At 40.1% G+C, this 18,738-nt stretch overlaps 3 protein-coding genes across 4 annotated transcripts; 2 read left to right on the forward strand and 1 right to left on the reverse strand.

The window, feature by feature from the left end:
- The first annotated feature begins 31 nt into the window (after positions 1-31).
- On the forward strand, positions 32-4,766 carry LOC102713033 (protein root UVB sensitive 5). 2 transcript variants are annotated; one of them, XM_015832640.2, is made up of 16 exons: positions 32-211; positions 305-355; positions 532-674; positions 859-959; positions 1,393-1,451; positions 1,745-1,791; positions 1,921-1,999; positions 2,108-2,180; positions 2,280-2,369; positions 2,665-2,724; positions 2,866-2,979; positions 3,136-3,196; positions 3,281-3,399; positions 4,005-4,100; positions 4,242-4,485; positions 4,569-4,766. In XM_015832640.2, the coding sequence occupies exons 1-15, from the start codon at positions 81-83 to the stop codon at positions 4,479-4,481; spliced, it is 1,464 nt and encodes a 487-aa protein (XP_015688126.1). In that variant the 5' UTR covers positions 32-80; the 3' UTR covers positions 4,482-4,485; positions 4,569-4,766. The 2 variants fall into 2 exon arrangements, with proteins under 2 accessions (XP_015688126.1, XP_006645488.1); XM_006645425.3 differs by having other exon boundaries at positions 4,242-4,766.
- A 35-nt stretch (positions 4,767-4,801) lies between these two features.
- LOC102710627 (DNA damage-binding protein 2) lies at positions 4,802-9,191 on the reverse strand. Its single transcript, XM_040524170.1, has 11 exons — positions 8,771-9,191; positions 8,103-8,193; positions 7,431-7,558; positions 7,210-7,332; positions 7,002-7,090; positions 6,801-6,921; positions 6,558-6,649; positions 6,129-6,258; positions 5,792-6,040; positions 5,502-5,698; positions 4,802-5,411 (listed from the first exon to the last, which is right to left on the reverse strand). Exons 1-11 carry the CDS (start codon positions 9,068-9,070, stop codon positions 5,186-5,188), a joined length of 1,746 nt encoding a protein of 581 aa, XP_040380104.1. The 5' UTR covers positions 9,071-9,191; the 3' UTR covers positions 4,802-5,185.
- Positions 9,192-14,016: 4,825 nt separating this feature from the next.
- Positions 14,017-18,708, forward strand: LOC102710912 (mucin-5AC). Its single transcript, XM_040523540.1, has 5 exons — positions 14,017-14,529; positions 14,651-14,756; positions 16,337-16,451; positions 16,874-17,974; positions 18,058-18,708. The coding sequence occupies exons 1-5, from the start codon at positions 14,277-14,279 to the stop codon at positions 18,298-18,300; spliced, it is 1,818 nt and encodes a 605-aa protein (XP_040379474.1). The 5' UTR covers positions 14,017-14,276; the 3' UTR covers positions 18,301-18,708.
- Positions 18,709-18,738: the final 30 nt, after the last annotated feature.

Genomic DNA, 18,738 nt, shown 5'->3' on the forward strand with positions numbered 1-18,738 from the left:
GTTCGCGGCTACCCTTCCAGTTCCACTCGCTGGCGATAGCTAGCTAGCACCGCCCGCCGCGTCCGTACACCGGAGGGAACATGCTCTCCGCCGCCGACGCCCGCTGCCACGGCGGAGCTGCCCGACGACTACGGCTCCGGCTCCGGCTCCAGCCACGCTCCTGCCTCGCTTCCCCGCCGGCCTCCGGAGAAGGAGGCTGCCGCGAGTCCGAGTCCGTCACTGAATTTCGCCGCTCCTTTTCTCCGTTTCCTTCCGCTCTCTCTCTCTGTGTCTTGTCTTGAAGGAAATCTGTGTGCTTCTGCAGAAAAGCGAGACCTTTGCTCGTGGAGAGATACCAGGATGGGATTTCCAAGAGGTCTGTTCGCTTCTGAGCTCCGATTGCTCAGTTGTCCATTTTCCTTTTTTTTTCCTGGCACATCTGCACTTTACTTGAAAGAATTGCTGTATCAAAGCTTGCAGCTTTGAGTCGTAGGTATTGAATTGCAGGATTGTAGCTAAAATTTCTTATCGTATGGTGAATGGGTTGAATAGGTATGTACTGGATGGAAACTCTAAGGTACAGGTTCAATCGGAGAAGCATGAATCTCTGGTAAACAGATTGGAAAAAGAAGATGATGCAAATTCTTTGATTCCCCGGGCTATTAAGGACTTTGTACTTCCGGCTGGGTTTCCAGGTGAATGTTTCCATATCCATATAATTACTTAATAATCACCTCGCCATTCAGTTGGGTGAAGTACAAAAGCAGAGGGTTCAGTGAATTCGTGCTGTTTAAAGCTCAGCAATTAAATTCGGAACCTCACTACTCTTATCGAATGTAGACCTAAACTCGGGCATTGTTCTCTGTGTACATATTTCAGGGTCAGTTTCAGATGATTACATGGAATACATGCTATGGCAGTTACCAACAAATGTAACAGGATGGATCTGTCACACGCTGGTTACATCAACACTTCTGAAGGTATGTTATGACTTAATCAAGTCTTTAACAAATATAAATAAGTTCATAAATGAATAAAGTAAATACACAGGCATCTCTCTTAGTTTATTATTTGATATATGATCTTATGGAGATTGTTGCAATTGCTCCGGGAAAAAAAAAAGGTAGATGATAGGAGCTTTGCCACGTCCTCCCAAATAAAGAAGGGAACAGGAGAAATTACCCTGCTTCCAAAATTCCTGTATTTCCAGTCAGTCTTTTCCTTTTGATGATGATTATGATCACTATGTGATATGAGGGGCAAAATTACAAGGAAAAATGTAGCCTAGTTTTGGTCTTATTGACATGTTATACAATTGAGCAGTTCGATTCTGCTCTTGAGTTTTTCAAAGCATATTCTTCAGTCATAACCTTATGTCATAATTTATGATTAGCTGATTATAGATTGACACAGGCTGTAGGTGTTGGGTCCTTTACAGGAACTTCGGCAGCTGCTTCTGCTGCTGCTATAAGGTCATTATCATCCTTGCTGCGTTATATCGATTATTAAAGTAGAGACCTTGGTATTGTTTCTCCTGAAGAGAAAGAATCATGACACTACTTTTCTGCTGTTTCATTTATATTCTGGTTACCTTAACTCTACCTGTTTATAAATTAGAAAGAGTTTTTCTAGAGTCTTCACCAAGCTTTGCAAGAATATAGTTAGGCACATAGTGATGTGTTCATCATGCGCTCATAATTAACACAGGCCTTTTTATTTTGTTTGACTTAAAATCCTCCTAAGTCAAAGAAATACTTGTTTGTAGATGGGTTTCGAAAGATGGCATAGGGGCTTTTGGGCGTCTTCTCATTGGTACAATTAATATGCCTGCTCTTTTTTTCAGAATGTATTGTCAACGAAGGTTCATGAATACTTTACATTGTGTATGAACTACATGTATAATCTATGTTGTTTAGGAATATTTGTGAATGATTTCTTTAGGTGGAGGATTTGGCACTCTTTTTGATGACGACCCAAAGAAGTGGCGGATGTATGCCGATTTCATTGGAAGTGCTGGAAGGTTCCTTGACTTACTCTCCTAAAATAATAAAAGCATATATGTAAATCATGTGGGCATGGCTACTTGAAGACGCAAATTTCACTTGCAACATAATCTATACGTATGCAGCATCTTTGAGCTCATCACTCCTCTCTATCCTGGATATTTCCTCCCACTTGCATCATTGGGGAATCTGGCAAAGGTATATATCCGATGTAGTTTCACTTGTGACTTAAGTCTACCTTGAAAAGGCACCTACATTTTTGTATAGAAAATCTTTGATTCCAGACTTCTTATGCAGGCTGTAGGAAGAGGATTTAGAGATCCATCTTTCCGTGTTATCCAAAATCACTTTGCGAAATCTGGAAACTTAGGGGAGGTTGCTGCAAAGGTACCTTGTTCGTTCCAGTACTTTTTAGCAGTCAGTTTAGTGTCACTGTGCCATTTGACTGCACAAGAAAGATACTGTCACAAATTTTCAATTCTAGTTCAACCAATATACTGTTGCCTTTATATGAAAAATAATGCAGTATTATAATCATTGAACAGTTTTTCCATGGAATATTAGTTTCAATTTGACTTGAAACTTATTCACTTTATCTTGTTTTTTTTGCTTCAGTGAGTAAGATATCTTATGAGAATAATTTTGTTAAAACTTTCACCAAGAAACTCTAATGTATTTTCAGGAGGAAGTATGGGAAGTAGGAGCTCAATTGTTAGGCCTTTCTATTGGTATACTTATTATGGTATAACTATCTGTTCAGATCTTGGTTATTTATTTCAGTTTTTCAGTATTCCATTAACCATGGGTTCTCCACTTCTCCTTAGTGCATTAAGGAACACAAATGTCACCTTTGATTAACAATCCATTTGCTGGTGTATTTCAGGATACAGCAGGTATAAAGTCATCGTACTCAACACTTGCTTCGACATGGCTTAGTATCCGTCTTCTACATCTTTGGTTCCGCTATCAGTCCCTATCAGTTCTCAAGTTCCGCACAGTAAGGTGCTTGTCTTAAATGATGTTTTGCTCAATTCGGTATATTTACATGTTAGGCCGGACCTTTTCAGTAATATACATAAATATGGTCAATCACTGTCATTCTCATTCCCAATGCATGTTTATATTGTTAGGTAATGCATGTTTATATTGTTAGGTAAACCTGAAACGTGCTCGGATTCTTGTGAGATCACATGTTGCACATCACATGGTTCCTGGTGAAATATTCTTCACTTGATCCTTTTGAAGATATTTTGCTTGCATTCTTAAGAAATTGTTGATTTTTTTTGGTCATGTTTTAGATTATAAGACTTGCAATGAGGAGGAGAATATTTTAACATGGGAAAGATTCTTGCATCCACAAATTTCTTTTGGTGTTCCCATGGAGAGAATGCTTTGTGGAGAGGAACCCAGTGACATGGTATGAATTTTCAACATTTGTCCAAAAATGCAAAGTTCGGCCAACTCCTTTTACTTATATATACAGTTTTTTGGAACTTCATATTTACAATGCCGTTTGTACTTGAGATTCCTCGACAGTTAGAATTAAGGGGATAAGAAGAAACGTTCTTCTTTTAAGCCATAACTGAGATTCCTTGACAGTGAACAACGGTCAGTCTGCAGCCAGCCTTAGAGTTGTTTTTGGCCTTTTTAGCTGAGTTTTTTTAACCTAATATTGTTCAAATTTAGCTGTTGATTTATTAAATCTTCTGTATATAGAGTTGTGAATATTTTCTTCATCCAAGATAATAGTTTTCAATTTTCAAAGCAGTGGGGTTTAGTTATAGTCAGCTATAGCTTAAACCTGACCCAGTATAAGTCAGCACTCAGCAGTCGTTTGTATCTGGTAGGCGTTGTCTTTTTTTTTGAGGGTATGGTAGGCGTTGTCTCAAGTCCTCACCATGGCATCCAGGAACTGGTTTCTGCTGACCATGCATGTTTCTAACCTATTTACTCATGACTCTGCAAGAATATTTACATCTTCATTTTGATATATCAGTGCCAATCTTGTAAATTGATGAATAGGTGGATAGAATACTAAAGCTGTACAGGAATGAGAAATACGTCCTCTTTGTCAAGCCGTTTGGATCAAGCGGAACAGCATGTTTTGTTACATTCAAGGTAAGCTACCACATAAAATTGCTGCAAACAGACAGTTAAGCATAAAAGATCAACATTTCCATACCATGTGTTTGTCTTCAAGTGATTGTATCACCTCTTTATCTAAAAAAAACACCATGTGTTTGTTCCTATTATTTCCAGGAGGCTGCAACCAGCATGTCAGTCCTCAGGAGCATATGGCAAGCGCATTGGCTTCACAAAAATCAGCTAAGACAGGATGATGTTTTTTCTTGGCTAGAGGATAGCGTTCTTGCGTTGGAAAAAGGATTTACCGACTTCCTGAAACAAATGGAAATAGCTGGCTGGGATCAGAATCAGGTCATTTTGAAGGTGCCAAAAGAACCTGTCCTGGTGATGGAATACCCTGATCAAGAAGTGTAATATAGTAAGATGACAATTCCAACTAACTAATCCATTATAGCAATTTTGATGTGCAGCCGGTTCTGACTTAATAGTACAATCCTGTAGTTTGCTTCCACTCCTAATGCTGAGTGATGAATCAACGTTAACCGAACAGTAAATAGAAGCCAAAACCTCTGAGGCTAACTGTCTGCACTGGAAGCAAATATTGCCTGGCATATGGCCAGGTTTTCATTGTGACATAAACAGATATATCACTGTTAATGATTAAATGCATCAGCTTGTTCTGCTGCTGCTACTGCTACTTCTGAGCTAATGAAGAACTGTTTTAAGTTCTGGCCTTTTGGGCAGGTACTGCATACTCTGCTTTCTGCTTCTCTGCGTTGCTCAGAAAGCAATTATAATAGTATGCACACAGATAAAATAGTTATACACTAATCACTTGGCAACGTTGTAGATCAGCATATTGTCATTCAGTAACTTCATGTACATAGCTCCTGCATTAAGTCAACTATATTAAGTACTATCGGCAAGGCTATCATGACACTATTCAAAAACCGAGTCTACCACTTCTAAACATTTTACTCCTTAAGGCTGCTGCAGTATACGACTAAGGGCCTCCAGCATTTCAGCAAAAGAGGCAATACAGTACAAAAATGATGTTGCAGCAGCAGGCAATGGGTAGTTTATGTCAAAAATTGCTGGTGCATCAACTTCATAAAGTATCAAGCTTTGGATTTGCCCTTTCCCTTCACGGTATGAGTGAAACGTGTCTTCTTTGGTTTCTTCTTTCCATCAGGACTGCCATCTGAGTCATCATCACTACTGTTTTCATGCTTGCCATTTGATTTTTTCTGGCTACCTGATCCATATACAAATTCTTTTGCCCTTTCTCTGTTCCTCTCTTCAGTGGCATCAGCTTCAGTCTTTGGTTTCCAAATGAAAATGGACCTGCAAGGACAGACATAAGACTGAAAAAAAAGGCAGTAGCATATGATACAGATGCTGGGTAGTGAATACAAAAGATATCCGGCAGTCTACCTAGAACTTCCTGAAGCCAGGATATCATCTCGTGGATGTAGCTTGTTCACTGGGCTGATAGTTGTTATGTCAGGGTCCATCACCTCAGCCAAAAGCTTCCCAGTACTGGTGTCTATAAAATCAATGGGATGTAGAGCAATCCCATTGTAGTTTTCGCTTATGTAACGACCAATAACTACAACTGTTTCCGAGTAATCCTACATAGCAATAATATTCCATTTTAAAACTGATCAATGGTGAAGTAATATAAAAAAAATCTGACAAACAAGTATGTGTAGTTGAGACTGAACTTTTGGATCCCACTCGGCTTTGAAGGGAGTCAAGTGACGATTGAAATCATGGCTGTGAACAATTTCTCTACTTGGAGATTCCAGATTACCGAAGATATAATCCCATACACGGATTCGGTTGTCCTGACATGTTGTTAAGATCTTATTCCCACTTTGTGGAGAAAAATATCCTGAATTAACAACTCGACCATGAGCAAGGCTCGCAAAGGGAGAGTTGGGCTCCAGCTTCCTTGTATCCCAAATACGGGCCTAATAATCAAATCACAGAGATGTTGAAAGATTATTATTTACAGAACAGATATTATAAGGAACAAGCACGTACGCGGAGCAGACTTACATAGTGATCATTTCCACTACTTAAAAGAATTTCAGGCTGAGCAGGGTTGCAATGAAGGCTGGTCACCTTGCTACCCTTTTTATGTATAAGAATTGGATGCCCAATTCTTGTCTTCAACCGCCTGTCCAGCCTGCAGATAGAAAAGTGTAGTACATTTATAATAGCCTACATAATATCGTTAGACTATAACTCTAATACGGCAGATGCATATAAAACACGAAGTGCCACACATAATACATAAAACAATCTGTAAAATATAACTCATCATTCATAACAAACTATATGGAACTGGTTCCCAAGCAAATGCACTGAATGAAACATATTAATATCCAAGTAGACTACTCGACGGAAGCTGCTAGCTGCATATAAGCATGGTAAGCTATTTTTTTATTTCAGGAAAGGCACCAAACCACTTCATAGGATACTCACAAGTAGAGAAAACCAAAGTTATCTGCCACCAAAAGAAGACCTTTCTCAGCATTAAAGTCTATACCATAAATCATGCGCCAAGTTCTCGGGCCCTGGTATTGGGGAATAAACAGAATTTGTTGTGTAAACTTGTTCAGAATAGTGCAATTCAATAGTTATCTAAGTACAGTACAAGAAGTAGAAAAAAATGCACAAGCTTTTCTGAAATAGCTTAAGCCTGGCTGAAAAGCAGTGGAAACTTACAGTCCAACCATTTGGATTTAGATTTAATAGAGAGGAGCCAATTCCAGTTTCAAGGTCTGTGCTACAGATAGTACCATCAGAAGAGGCTGTGTATAGTAATCCATCATTGCCGGTGTCAAACCTGGACAGGATAAAGTCAAGTTGCAATGTTTCATCCTTGGACAAGAGAAACAACAAGAACTATCAAGGAAAAGCTCTTACTTCATGCTGTTCAGAATGCAGGAGTGAACAGAATCATAAGTAGTCTTCTCGTGCAATTTGATGTAATCCCAAATACCTAACAACCCTTTCTGTATGGACAGAACAGTATACTATGATTAGTACCCGCATATGTTCCGAACTGCAAGTGAACTTGAAAGGAATTTAAGTGTACAAAAAGTCCCATAGTAGGGAGTAGGGACTGCAATACCTTATCTCCTGATAAAAGCACATTATTCTTAGTTGGATGAAATTCCAAGCAGGTCACACGCCTCTCGTGAAACTTTATGTTTCCACACTCCAGTTGGTTGGGTATCAGAAACTGAGGCTTAACCTAGAAGTTGGGAGAAGAAAAAACTGAGCAAAGATAGGGAAAATAATTATTGCAATAAAATACTAGTGGGAAATATAAGCATTTGGTGAATCTTATACCATGGAAATCTTGCCTTTAACTTGGCTCTGAAACACATAATCCAATGATGTGTTTGTGTTCCTTCTAGAGGCCGGGATAACACCATGCTCCATTGCTACTCTATGTGGGCAATTCAAAGTTGTATGGCCTGTAAATAAGGAAAATATAGTGGTGTCAGTGAGTCAGATAACCACCATTCGTATTGTTTCTGTCAAGGGATAAAAAATGTTTTTGCAGAGAAGTGGACTTATCATTTATTTGGTAAGACTGTCAATCAAGCTCTCAATGTGTAAATGGTAAAATAAAGATTCTGTGGACTTGTGGAACAATTTTTTTTTGAAGGATTTGTGGAACAATTTTGATCTTAAGATGGGTTGGTTCATCAATAACAAGCTATAAATCGTTAATCTCCGTCTCTCTTCTGATCCTAACTGGTTTGTTTACTTACTTGTCCCTCTAACCTTGATAGAAGAGGAAAATTTCAGAAACTATCTAGAGCAAGAAGTTGCCTAAACAGCCGTGAGCATGAGTGTGAGCAATTACGATTTCACCAACACCAGCACTTGCCATTGCCACTTCCCCATTTGGGAATTTCAGTTGCTCGCTCAGCTATCTCAAATTAGTGTACTGACTGAACACTTATGCTTGCAAAAGCACAAAAACACAAATAATGCAGTGTAGGATTTCAGAACCTGGCATCTTGCATAGGAAGCAAGGCTTCCTGGGGCAATCGATATACACTGCTCCTTTAAACCCGGCCTCATGGCCCGATCTCTTGCAAACCTGTAAGCAGACATGAGAACGCACACATCAACTACAGTTAGAAAACATTCACTCCTTAGAAACGTTTCAGACACCATGAAGGAAGGAAATCTATCCAAGGAAAAAGGCACACACTTTTGGTGAATTGAATAGAAAAGAATGAGTATTTCCCTACCCATACCACAATTTAGCCCCCAACAAATACAAGCGAGTAAGCCTGCATCAGCAGCAGCGCCTTTTCCTATTCCAGAATCAAGAACATACGAAAAACATACCGAATTTGCATCCTCAAATCCCAAAAAGCTGTCGGAATGAAATTACTAGCAAAGAAAAGAAAGAAACAAGGTGAAGTTTTATTCATTAAAAAAATAAACAAAGAAACAAACAAGATAAAGTAAACTCTTCACGCTGCAAACTCTCCAAGCTGCCAAAACTACTTAAGAGCAAGCTCCAGCGCATAAATTAAACTCAAACCGTCAGGACGAAACATTCTTTGCTAACGTTAATGGATGGATATAGCAAAATATATTCAGAAGTAAAAAAGAACTGCAACAAAAATCCCCAAAAAAAAAAATCCTGGCACCGACCCACTCACTACCTTGCACACTTTCTTGAGACTAATGGTGATCGAGGCCTTCCTCCCGCTCCTCACCGCCGCCACGGGGGACTCCTCCTCCTCCTCCACCTCATCCTTACCCGAGGGTTCGGCCGCCGCCTCATCGTCGTCATCGGCTTCTCCGGAGCCCTCGCCCTCGCCAGCGTCCTCCTCCTCCTCCTCATCGTCGGAGGATGAGGAAGACGAGGAGGCTTCCTGCTGGTCCTCCTCGTCGTCGGAGGCGTACGGCCCGGGCCGCCGGCGGCGGTTGTGGACGAAGCGGGCGCGGGTGGTGGGGCCCATGTGTCGGCGAGGGTGTGAGGCGGGAAAGGGGAAGGCGTGGCGAGGCGAGGGAAGGGGAGACGAAGCGCTTTGCCGCCTCGGCTTCCGCTCTGTTGGGTTGGTTGGTCGGTCTGGGGTTTTGCTTTGATGTTCGTGCTGGCCTTGCATTTTTTTTTTCTTTTTCGCAATGTTTGCCATCCATGGTTCATTTTGTTCTTTCAATGTATTTTTTAGTTGATCAATGACTAATATACAGTGCGAAAGCACCGCTAATAACAAAGTTGACTACCGACTATATTATCGTCCTATTATCTCAGTATGGTTTCTTTCCGTGTTTTACAATGTTTAAAGGTATATGTACATACACAATATGGTGTACATATTTACACGGTATTTCTGATGATACGTTATTCTAAATATATGGGGTATGTCATTTTGAGTGTCATATCATCATGTTTAATTTTTTGGCATATCATTTATTGGTAATGAAACCTTACTGGGATTAGTATAGAATATCCTATTTTCTAAAAGCAAATTTAAGATTGACATGTGTAAAAGCGAATATATGTATAAATAGATCACTCCCAAAAATCTCTAAAACTTGCACAAGACCCACTAAGATATACTGTTAATATTGTTAATATTGTGAATCATTAGAACAAATATAATAGAGTCATGTAAGCAGTTATACGAGGTGACGCCTTCGGTTTACGGTGAGTTGGAGAGGAACGAAAATGGTAGAAAAGAAAAATAAGACACGAATATTTAGCCAGTTGTAGTACATATTTCTATGAGCTTTCTAGGAGATAGAACGGATCATGTTATTAATATATCCATAGTTAAATGTTATATGAGTAATACATTATTCATTTTACTTTTTTATTTAGCGTCATTTGACACTATTAAAGTTGTTGTCGTCAATGTGATGTTTTAACCTATTATAAATCGATTTTAGTCTAGTAATCTAAACGATATTCATGTGTGTATAAAAATGATTTTTGATAGAAATGGTTTATAACTAATCCCTCTATGTATTTTAATTGACACGATTGACTTTTATATCTATGTTATTCGTCTTATTCAAATTTCCTATATAAATATGTAAAATTATAAGTAATTCTTAAAGTTTATTAGTAATAAATTAAACTATACTAAAATAACTAATAATTATATTAGGTTTCTGAAAAAGACAAATAATAAAATATAAACGTAAAAGTGAATGACCTCAAATTTAAAAAGTGGATTGATACAAGTAAAGTAGGTTGATTTGTATCGGGGCGGAGATGATACAGAATGAAAAACACCCGTACAGTAGCCGGACGATTTGACTACGGCGACATGTTGTCACGATCAATTGCTGCGACGCTACGTAGCAGCGGTACACACCACGACTGCTCCTTGCCCAGCATTAACGCTCATGTAGCTGATATCGGCCCTGTTTGGATCAGCGACATTTGTAGTAATTGACGCTCATGTAGTCTTAAAACTCTCCCAAAAAGTACTCATCTTAATAAAATTTGTAGTAATAGAATACAGAAAATGAAACTAGAAAACAGAAGCGGGAAAAAAAATCAGTTGTTCCAGATTTTATCATCTGCTTCTCAAATTTTAAGCTTGTCAAGTTGAACCACAATTGATTCAGATTTCAGGCGTCTTGTGCTCTTCTCAGAAACTTCTTATCAACAAGGCCCGTCTGAGAACCGGGCCTTCTGAAACGGCCACGTTTGATCCCACGGGCTGAAATCCTCCTCTGCAGCCGGCCCACTTCACCGCATATGGGGACATATATTTACACAAATACCCATGGGAAAACATGAAGCAAAACTTGAATTCTAGGGGGCATCAGAGACAATTCGCGTGGCACGAATCTCCACGCACGCTTACGTGGCACGAAAGGACGCAGGAGGGATTCGGTGTAGCCACAGCAGCGACCAAGACTCCCTCACTGACATGCGGGGCCAATCGCGGCCTCACGCGCGGTGCACCGGAAGGGTATACGCGGTGACTGGTACAAAAAGGATTCGACCCGGGACGAGGCGGTGCGTCACGAGTGGGGACCCCACCCACGCCCGCTCGCCGATGGCGCTGGTGCCACGTGTGCGTCTCTGATAGGCGGGTACGTGGGGCCCACGCTCCATGGTTGAGAGGACTAGTCGTATTCAGGTTGAACAGAAAACACAAGGAAAATGTCTTGCGATTACCAGTGGTATGGTACGATTTTTTTTCGTCAAATTTCGATCAGATATTTGGTCAAATTTTACTGTTACGAATTTTAGTTCTCGAGATCCATTCAATATTTCTTTTGGAATTAACGTACTTTACTACTCATTCACTTAAATATAAAATCCCTCACAAACTTGCTCTTTCGGAAAAAATAAGTCAATTTGATATTGACACCATCGCTCTACCTTTAGCTTATAATTTAAATATAAATTTTAAAAATTAACTGTAATAATTTAATTTTTGCATTTTTCATCGTATTCACATTCCAAGTATTCCAGACACCATCTCTTTTAATTCTGTTCCATGCATCTAGTTTCTATGTAGCACAGTGTGCGAATGCAAACCATAAAAACATGCATGCACGTCTCTTTGTTTGCCTGGGCTATTCTAAATGTCTCACTTTCTAGCGTAATTGTTACTACCACCCTCTCATAATAACTTCATTTTTCGTTTTTCCATATCTAACGTTTCACCATTTGTCTTATTTGAAAAATTTGTAAAAAATTTTAAAAAATTAGTCTTATTTTAGGACGGAGGTAGGATGCGAACACAACTATTTTTTTGCAAGGCGCGGAGACTGATGAGCTCGCATGTGGTTTCTATCCCTATGTCCTGGTTGATGCACCTTAAGGGGTGTTTAGATGGTAAAAATTTTTGGCAGAAATATCACATCGGATGTTTGACCGGATATCGAAAAGGATTTTTGGACATGAATAAAAAAACGAATTTCACAGCTCGCTTTGAAACTACAACACGAATCTTTTGAGCCTAATTAAGCCGTCTTGACTAATTAGTATTAAAAAATTCGTCTCACAATTTCTCTCATAACTGTGCAATTAGTTTTCTAGTCTATGTTTAATGCTTTATTTAGATGTCCAAAAATTCGATGTAATGTTTTTGGGAAAACCTTTTGAAAACTAAACAAGGCCTTATTACATAGGACATAGGGAGTATACAATATTTATCCAATTATTTTTTTAATGGCTAACAGTACATTTTGTTACCATAAGTATAAGTAAACGATGAGGCTATGCCTGTATTCTTTCCCGTTTCTGGATTTTAGTTTTCTTTAGGCATGATTCTCTAGCTCTTAAGCGTTAAGTGTCGTATCTTGTACAATAAATTTATATATAAAAATTCTTCATCTGACCTTGTAAGATAAGAATTTTAATTTATAGAAACCAATTTAGTCACTTATATCCTCAAATAGCTATCACAAAAATCGGATACTCTTTCAACGCTAAAATCTTAACTATCTCATACACCACCTATATACCAGTAGTAAGCATTACCTACGAGGAAAAAGTACAATTCCAGAAATTACTCAACGTGTGTTTCACCAAATATGACTTCACCATTACACTTTTTTGTTCTTAGAAACAAAGGAACTCGCTCGGAGGCGATTGTTATGAAAAAGGACGAACGACATATTTACAAATAAAAATAATCTATAAATAATTTTTTAATATATGTATTCTTAACGATTTAAAATCCAAGGTTAAAAAAATAAACTTTAATAAAACAACACCAAAATCAACTCAAAATTTAATGTTAAAAATTAAAATATGGCTCATAAGCATAATCAGAAACGAAAATATGGGATGTCAGTTTGCTCAAGTAAAAATAACAATTATATATATACGGCATACACACATAGATATACACACACTTAATGCTCATGCTCTCTGGGTGATTGTTTGGCTTATTTGGGGAAAAAACAAACGATATATTTATAAATAAAAAACAATTTACGAATAAAATTTTTTATATATGTGTAATTAGCGACCTAAAAGTCAATATTGAAAAACTATAGTAAAAAGCCTCAAAATCTATTTTAAATTTAAAATTGTAAATTCAAATTCTGATTTGTAAGCATAGGTAGAAGCGAAAATTTATGGTTGTATGCGTTTGTTTTTTCCCTTCTCAACACGTCGTCGAGTCGTATAAGAGTACTCGGTTAGTCATGTCAGCGAAATACAGGTATGATATTGACAAAATTAACAACTGGCTTCATTTGTAATCTTGAAAAATCGTGGACATAATAAAACATCCAAAGTCACATGTACCTCAAGCTCGTCCCTCGTGTCATTAATGTGTTGGTACCGTGCAAGACAAGAATAAAAGGCTCATATGGAAAAGCTCTTAATTACCCACAAAGATTCACACTGTTTAAAGGACAAAAAATGCAGGCACTACTAATCTACCATACTCTTAAACACCCATCCCCACCCAAAGTGAAGTAAATTTCACGAAACTACAAGTCATTTAATAAAATTATCCTAGAGCTATATATTTAGAGTGTTACATCAAAAAACTATAGACTTAATGGCATGTTTACCACAAAAGTGCATATAATATACTCCATTGCTTTTATCTAGTTTGCTGTTTGTGATTTAATCGTCGTTATAACTAATAATTTGATTACAAAATCTATAGTTTTGCGATACATGTCATAATTTATTTTTTTATGATACAACATCATAAATCCGCAGTTCTATAATAGTTTGGTAAAAAAAATTACATAGTTTCATGAAATCTATTCCAAAAAATTACTATGGTCATTGTTATAATACCTATGGACCATTTGGTTCCATCAGTTAAAGAGTGCACCTAGCATTTACCCCTATTCAAAGTCCCCCAGGCCCCAACAGTGGGATCCCAGACCAGACCAGATTAAACACAAACAACAGTCCAGCTTGTTCGTTCAAATCTCATATTAAAATCCCCAACCATCCATCTCCAAATTCAAACTGCTCATCTCAAAAGCTCCTCCTTTCTCAGCTCAGCTGCGCCTCCTCCCCCACTGTTCCGCTTGCTGCCACTGTCCCCATCCACCTCCGCCTCCACCTCGCTGCCGTTTGCTTCACTCCCACTCCCACTGCTGCTGCTGCTGCTGCTCCTCCCCTCCCTTCCGCTGCCTGCGCGCGCGCGCTAGATCTCGCCCGGGACCCTGGCAGCCAATGCCGCCGGCGGGCGCCGCGGGACGGTGAGCTCTCTCGGATCGATGCACCGGGTGGCCATGGCGGCGGGGGGTGGCGGTGACGGCGGCGACGCCAGGGGGCGGACGCTGGGGGCGGTCATCAAGGAGAAGGACGACGAGCTCGCGCTCTTCCTCGAGATGCGCCGGCGCGAGAAGGAGCGCGGCGCGGCTGCCGCGGCTGCGGCTGCGGCCGAGCAGCTGCTGGTGTCCGGGGATGGGGTGGGCGTGGCGGGGGACGGGGTGCTGCTCGTAGACCGACCGCCGCCGCCTCCCGCCGGTGAGAGCTCTCCTCCGTGGGGGTGGGGGGAGCGCCCCTCCAGTTCGTTCGCTTTCTCTTGCTCTTTGTGTTTCGCGAAACCCTAGCTTACTTGGTCTGGGTTTTTGGCGCTGTGTGGTAGAACCCAAGGCGACGGCGTACAAGATGGCCGGCGGATTCAGGAGGGCGCCCGGTGGAGCCGACGACTTCCTCAATTCGGACGGCGGCGATAAGAACGATTACGACTGGTGGGTGCTGTTGATTTCAAATTACAAGTTTTGACGGTTCTGCTATCTCGTAAATTTGTGGTGTTTTGGTTGTGCGCAGCAAATGCATTGGTGTGAGAGTCAGTTGGAGCTAATTTCGATTGTATTTGCGTGAAATGCAGTTTAGTTACCTTTTTGTTTTCTAGCCGAAAGTGCAAGAATTTTGGGAGCTTTGAAGAGTTTTTGGGTTGTCTGCCCAAAATTTTGATTTTTAACCTCCATTGCTAAATGCATAGCTAAGTTTAACTGTGCTGTAGCTTTCTTGATGATAAAATTTTGAACGGTGGAGTGCCATTTCTAAATTGTAATTACTAGTACTAACTTGTTGATTATCTGTGAGGTTTAGGCGATTTCAGCTTATGCTTCATTCTTCAATTGATTAACCCCGCAAAACGTAAATTTCCCCTTTAGTTCATACTTCTAACTGCGGTCCATGATCAATTTGTTAATTTTTTGACGTCGTACCATAAAGATTGCTTTTGTGTGAATCTAGTGTTAGTTAGAATTTAGCTGTTGTTACTGGAAAAGCTGGGTGAGGGTGGTACCGGTTGTTGAGGAAACACTTGGGTCTCTTGTTGACCCTTGTTATTGCTTCTTTCTTTCTGTAATTTCCCTAGTTAATGCTTGCACATAAAGTTGTGCTATTTGCTTTTGTTTATTGCCCTTCAGGAGGTGTAATCTGGTAACACCGCTGCAGGCTTGACCTCTTGAAAAGCTCTGTTCGTGGAGCTGCCAATTTGTTGGGTTTGTTGGTCTCAGTTCCTTATCTTTGCTTTTTGGTTGGTTAACTAGTTAGTGTGTCTCTAATGTGGTGTGCTTCCTGCAAATTTAGTGTGAGTATTGGACACATGTTTCAACATTTGATGCCTTACTATTAGCTCCTATGAGCTACTTATCATTTTCCTAATTGATTGAGGTTTATTTGATTGGTGCAGCTTCATTTGTTTGCTAAATGGGTGTCCTTCTGTGAGTTCCATGCATCAATAGGCGTGAGAAAGTTAGGCGTTTTGGGGGCAATGAGACTTTTTTGGGTTCTAATTGATTTCATATTATTTTAGTTGATAGGGTGTAGAATCTGAGACTATTTGGGTATCAGATAGCTATGTTAACACTTTAATAAGATTTTGTCTTGCTATGAATTTGACTATTTGATTGCTAGGTGATGTTTGGTTGGTAGGTGACAGTTAGATTGTCTGATTGTGGAACAAATCACAGGGTATTTGTCAATTATTGTATGCTGTAGAAGTGCTCGTTTGGCAATACAGCTTTGTTAAGGTGCACCGTAATTGGTCTTGAATGGTGAAGTTAGGTAAACCGAGTTCCAAAATGGGTTTAAATGGAACTAATTTGTAACCATAGAGTGCTGCATATTTCATCCAAAGTGCTCAATCAGACTATGTGGGAGGTAGATTTGAAAATGATTTCCCTTTTTGAATGATGGCATCTGGCAATCTGGCATGTTGCATTTTTTTTGCCATTTTGTTGCTTGCATCTTCTATTCAAAGTTGAGGTATTTGAAAGAAATTATGCAGCCTTCTGACTGCAGACTCGTTTACTTTCAGGCTTCTGACTCCACCAGGAACTCCACTTTTTCCATCTCTAGAATCTGAGTCAAAAAAATCCCCAGGGAGCCAAACTGGAACCCCCAAAACTCGTCCAACTGCCTTAAAATCAAGGGTGAGTCATTTGAACATGAGCTGCACTTTGGTTTAACTTCATATACATCTCAACAGCAAAATTTCCTTTCTTGGTGGATATCAAATGATTTGATATGAACAAATCTATGGCCCAAAAGTGGTTTCACTGTATCTTAAAGTTGATTTAAATTTCCGAGTCCATTGCCTCGTAGACCTGTCAACATATTTTTCTCAAAGATAGCATTTCATTTATGTTGGGCGGCGAGTTTAAAGCATACTTGTAGATTATCTTTTGACTGAAAAGCCTTTCACTTGTCTGTCATAAAAAAAGCCATTTCTTCATTTATTAAAATGCATTTTAGTTTCATCGGTTAATTACTTCTCTTAAGGTATGATTCTTGTTCCTGACTGTTTACATCTTCATTAACTTTCTATTTTATCTGTTTGTTTATGGCATTCTAGCTGGCCAATCAGCCCGATCCTCCATCAAGAACAACCCTTCCATTGAGAACAACATCGTCAAACAACTTGAACTCAGCTGCCACAACACGTAGGCCCTCATCTTCTGGAGGACATACATCTAACTCATCAAGGCCTTCAACACCAACTGGGCGTCCTGCACTGACCAATACATCCAAAGGTTCAAGACCTTCAACACCAACATCTCGAGCAACTGTGCCTTCTAAGTCTGGACCTCCTGCCCGAAGATCATCAACGCCCACATCCAGGTCAACACTTACTTCAGCAAGGTCAATAACACCTTCAAGGACGTCTGGCCCTGCTACCAGGACATCAGTTCCTTCAGGTAGAGCTTCAGCACCTGTTAGCAGGTCATCCACTCCTACAAGATCATCAATACCTGCTACCAGGTCATCAACACCATCATCAAGGCCCTCCATACCAGCACAAAGCAAGCCAGTATCAAGGTCATCAACCCCAACAAGACGGCCTTCTTCCACTTCCACTCAGCATGGTAGCTTGGCTGCACCAGTTCGATCTTCCTCAATCTCCAAACCAGCCCCTACAATATCTAAAAGTTCTTCACCAGCAAAAACAATAGCATCAACACCTTCCAGGGGCAGCTCACCTACTGTCAAATCAAGACCATGGAAGCCATCTGAAATGCCTGGCTTCTCACTTGATGCCCCTCCAAATCTGAGGACATCACTACCTGAAAGACCAACCTCTGCCACTCGGGGCAGACCTGGAGCTCCTAGTTCTAGGTCTTCTTCTGTGGAGTCTGGGCCAGCTGCTCGGCCAAGGCGGCAGTCTTGCTCTCCCTCTAGAGGGAGGACTTTAAATGGTAGTGTGCCTTCAGGGAGTTCAATGCCAGCAGTGAGAAGATCGCATCTTAGCAATGGAGGTGACAGTGTCAATCCTGTTCAAATGGGTAATAAGATGGTTGAGAGGGTAGTGAACATGAGAAGATTAGTTCCTCCAAAACATGATGACCAAAGATCCAGCCTCAACAGTCTATCTGGAAAGTCATCAAATTCTCCAGATAGCTCTGGCTTCGGTAGGACATTGTCAAAAAAATCACTGGACATGGCTCTTCGACATATGGTACACTTACTCTCTCTTAGATAGTCCATAAAATAAATTTATATGCTCCATTAACTTAAATCTGGGTGTATTATTTTACACAGGACATACGGCGCAGCATTCCAAACAATTTACGACCTCTTATGACAAGCATACCAGCATCCTCTGTGCATAGTGCACGGTCAGGGTCTACAAGGAGTAGACCAATTAGTGTTTCTGACTCTCCTCTTGCAACAAGCAGCAATGCCAGTTCTGAGCCGAGCGTCAACAACAACCTGATGTGCTTGGACAGTATCGATATCGATGATGAGTTGTGCAGCGATAGGGCAGGGCAATACAGGCGATGATTTGCTTCTTAATAGTATAATAGTTATGGTCCCTGCGAAATTTTACGACCTTAAAATGTTCAGAGCAGTGGGAGGATCATCTTCAAGATGATCTCTTGGGTTCAATTCTCATATGTAGTTCATTGGTTGTACAATATTTATCCGGTTTATTCATGTTATGTTGCGAGCTGCTCCATGTGCAACTTTATTCTGGACCTTATATGTCATTGAAAAGCGTCTTTTATGTGTTCAGTCCTTGACTATCATCCTCAGTACTTTGGGAGTTTTAAGTTAGGTCTTTTTAGCCCCTTGAGTCTTGAGACCATTTTGTAGCGGATTTCATGCTACACCCTGGTAGTCAAATGTGTTTTCCCTGCTGAACTATATGGCATTTTTCTCTGTTATTGTATCAGCAATGTAAATTTAGTACAGTAGCATTTTTCTTCCTGGAAGTAATAT

Source organism: Oryza brachyantha, chromosome 1, assembly GCF_000231095.2.
Source record: "Oryza brachyantha chromosome 1, ObraRS2, whole genome shotgun sequence".
NCBI classification, from domain to species: domain Eukaryota; kingdom Viridiplantae; phylum Streptophyta; class Magnoliopsida; order Poales; family Poaceae; genus Oryza; species Oryza brachyantha.

Bases quoted from the DNA above. Each gene is read 5' to 3' on its own strand.
- LOC102713033 (XM_006645425.3), top strand. From the start codon at position 81: ATGCTCTCCGCCGCCGACGCCCGCTGCCACGGCGGAGCTGCCCGACGA. The intron at 675-858 runs GTGAATGTTTCC...TACATATTTCAG, and splicing joins ACTTCCGGCTGGGTTTCCAG to GGTCAGTTTCAGATGATTAC. The intron at 2,725-2,865 runs GTATAACTATCT...GGTGTATTTCAG, and splicing joins CTATTGGTATACTTATTATG to GATACAGCAGGTATAAAGTC.
- LOC102710627 (XM_040524170.1), bottom strand. From the start codon at position 9,070: ATGGGCCCCACCACCCGCGCCCGCTTCGTCCACAACCGCCGCCGGCGG. The intron at 6,650-6,800 runs GTAAGTTTCCAC...CCCCAATACCAG, and splicing joins TAAATCCAAATGGTTGGACT to GGCCCGAGAACTTGGCGCAT. The intron at 5,699-5,791 runs GTTCAGTCTCAA...ATTGCTATGTAG, and splicing joins AAGCCGAGTGGGATCCAAAA to GATTACTCGGAAACAGTTGT.
- LOC102710912 (XM_040523540.1), top strand. From the start codon at position 14,277: ATGCACCGGGTGGCCATGGCGGCGGGGGGTGGCGGTGACGGCGGCGAC. The intron at 14,757-16,336 runs GTGGGTGCTGTT...GTTTACTTTCAG, and splicing joins GATAAGAACGATTACGACTG to GCTTCTGACTCCACCAGGAA. The intron at 16,452-16,873 runs GTGAGTCATTTG...ATGGCATTCTAG, and splicing joins CAACTGCCTTAAAATCAAGG to CTGGCCAATCAGCCCGATCC.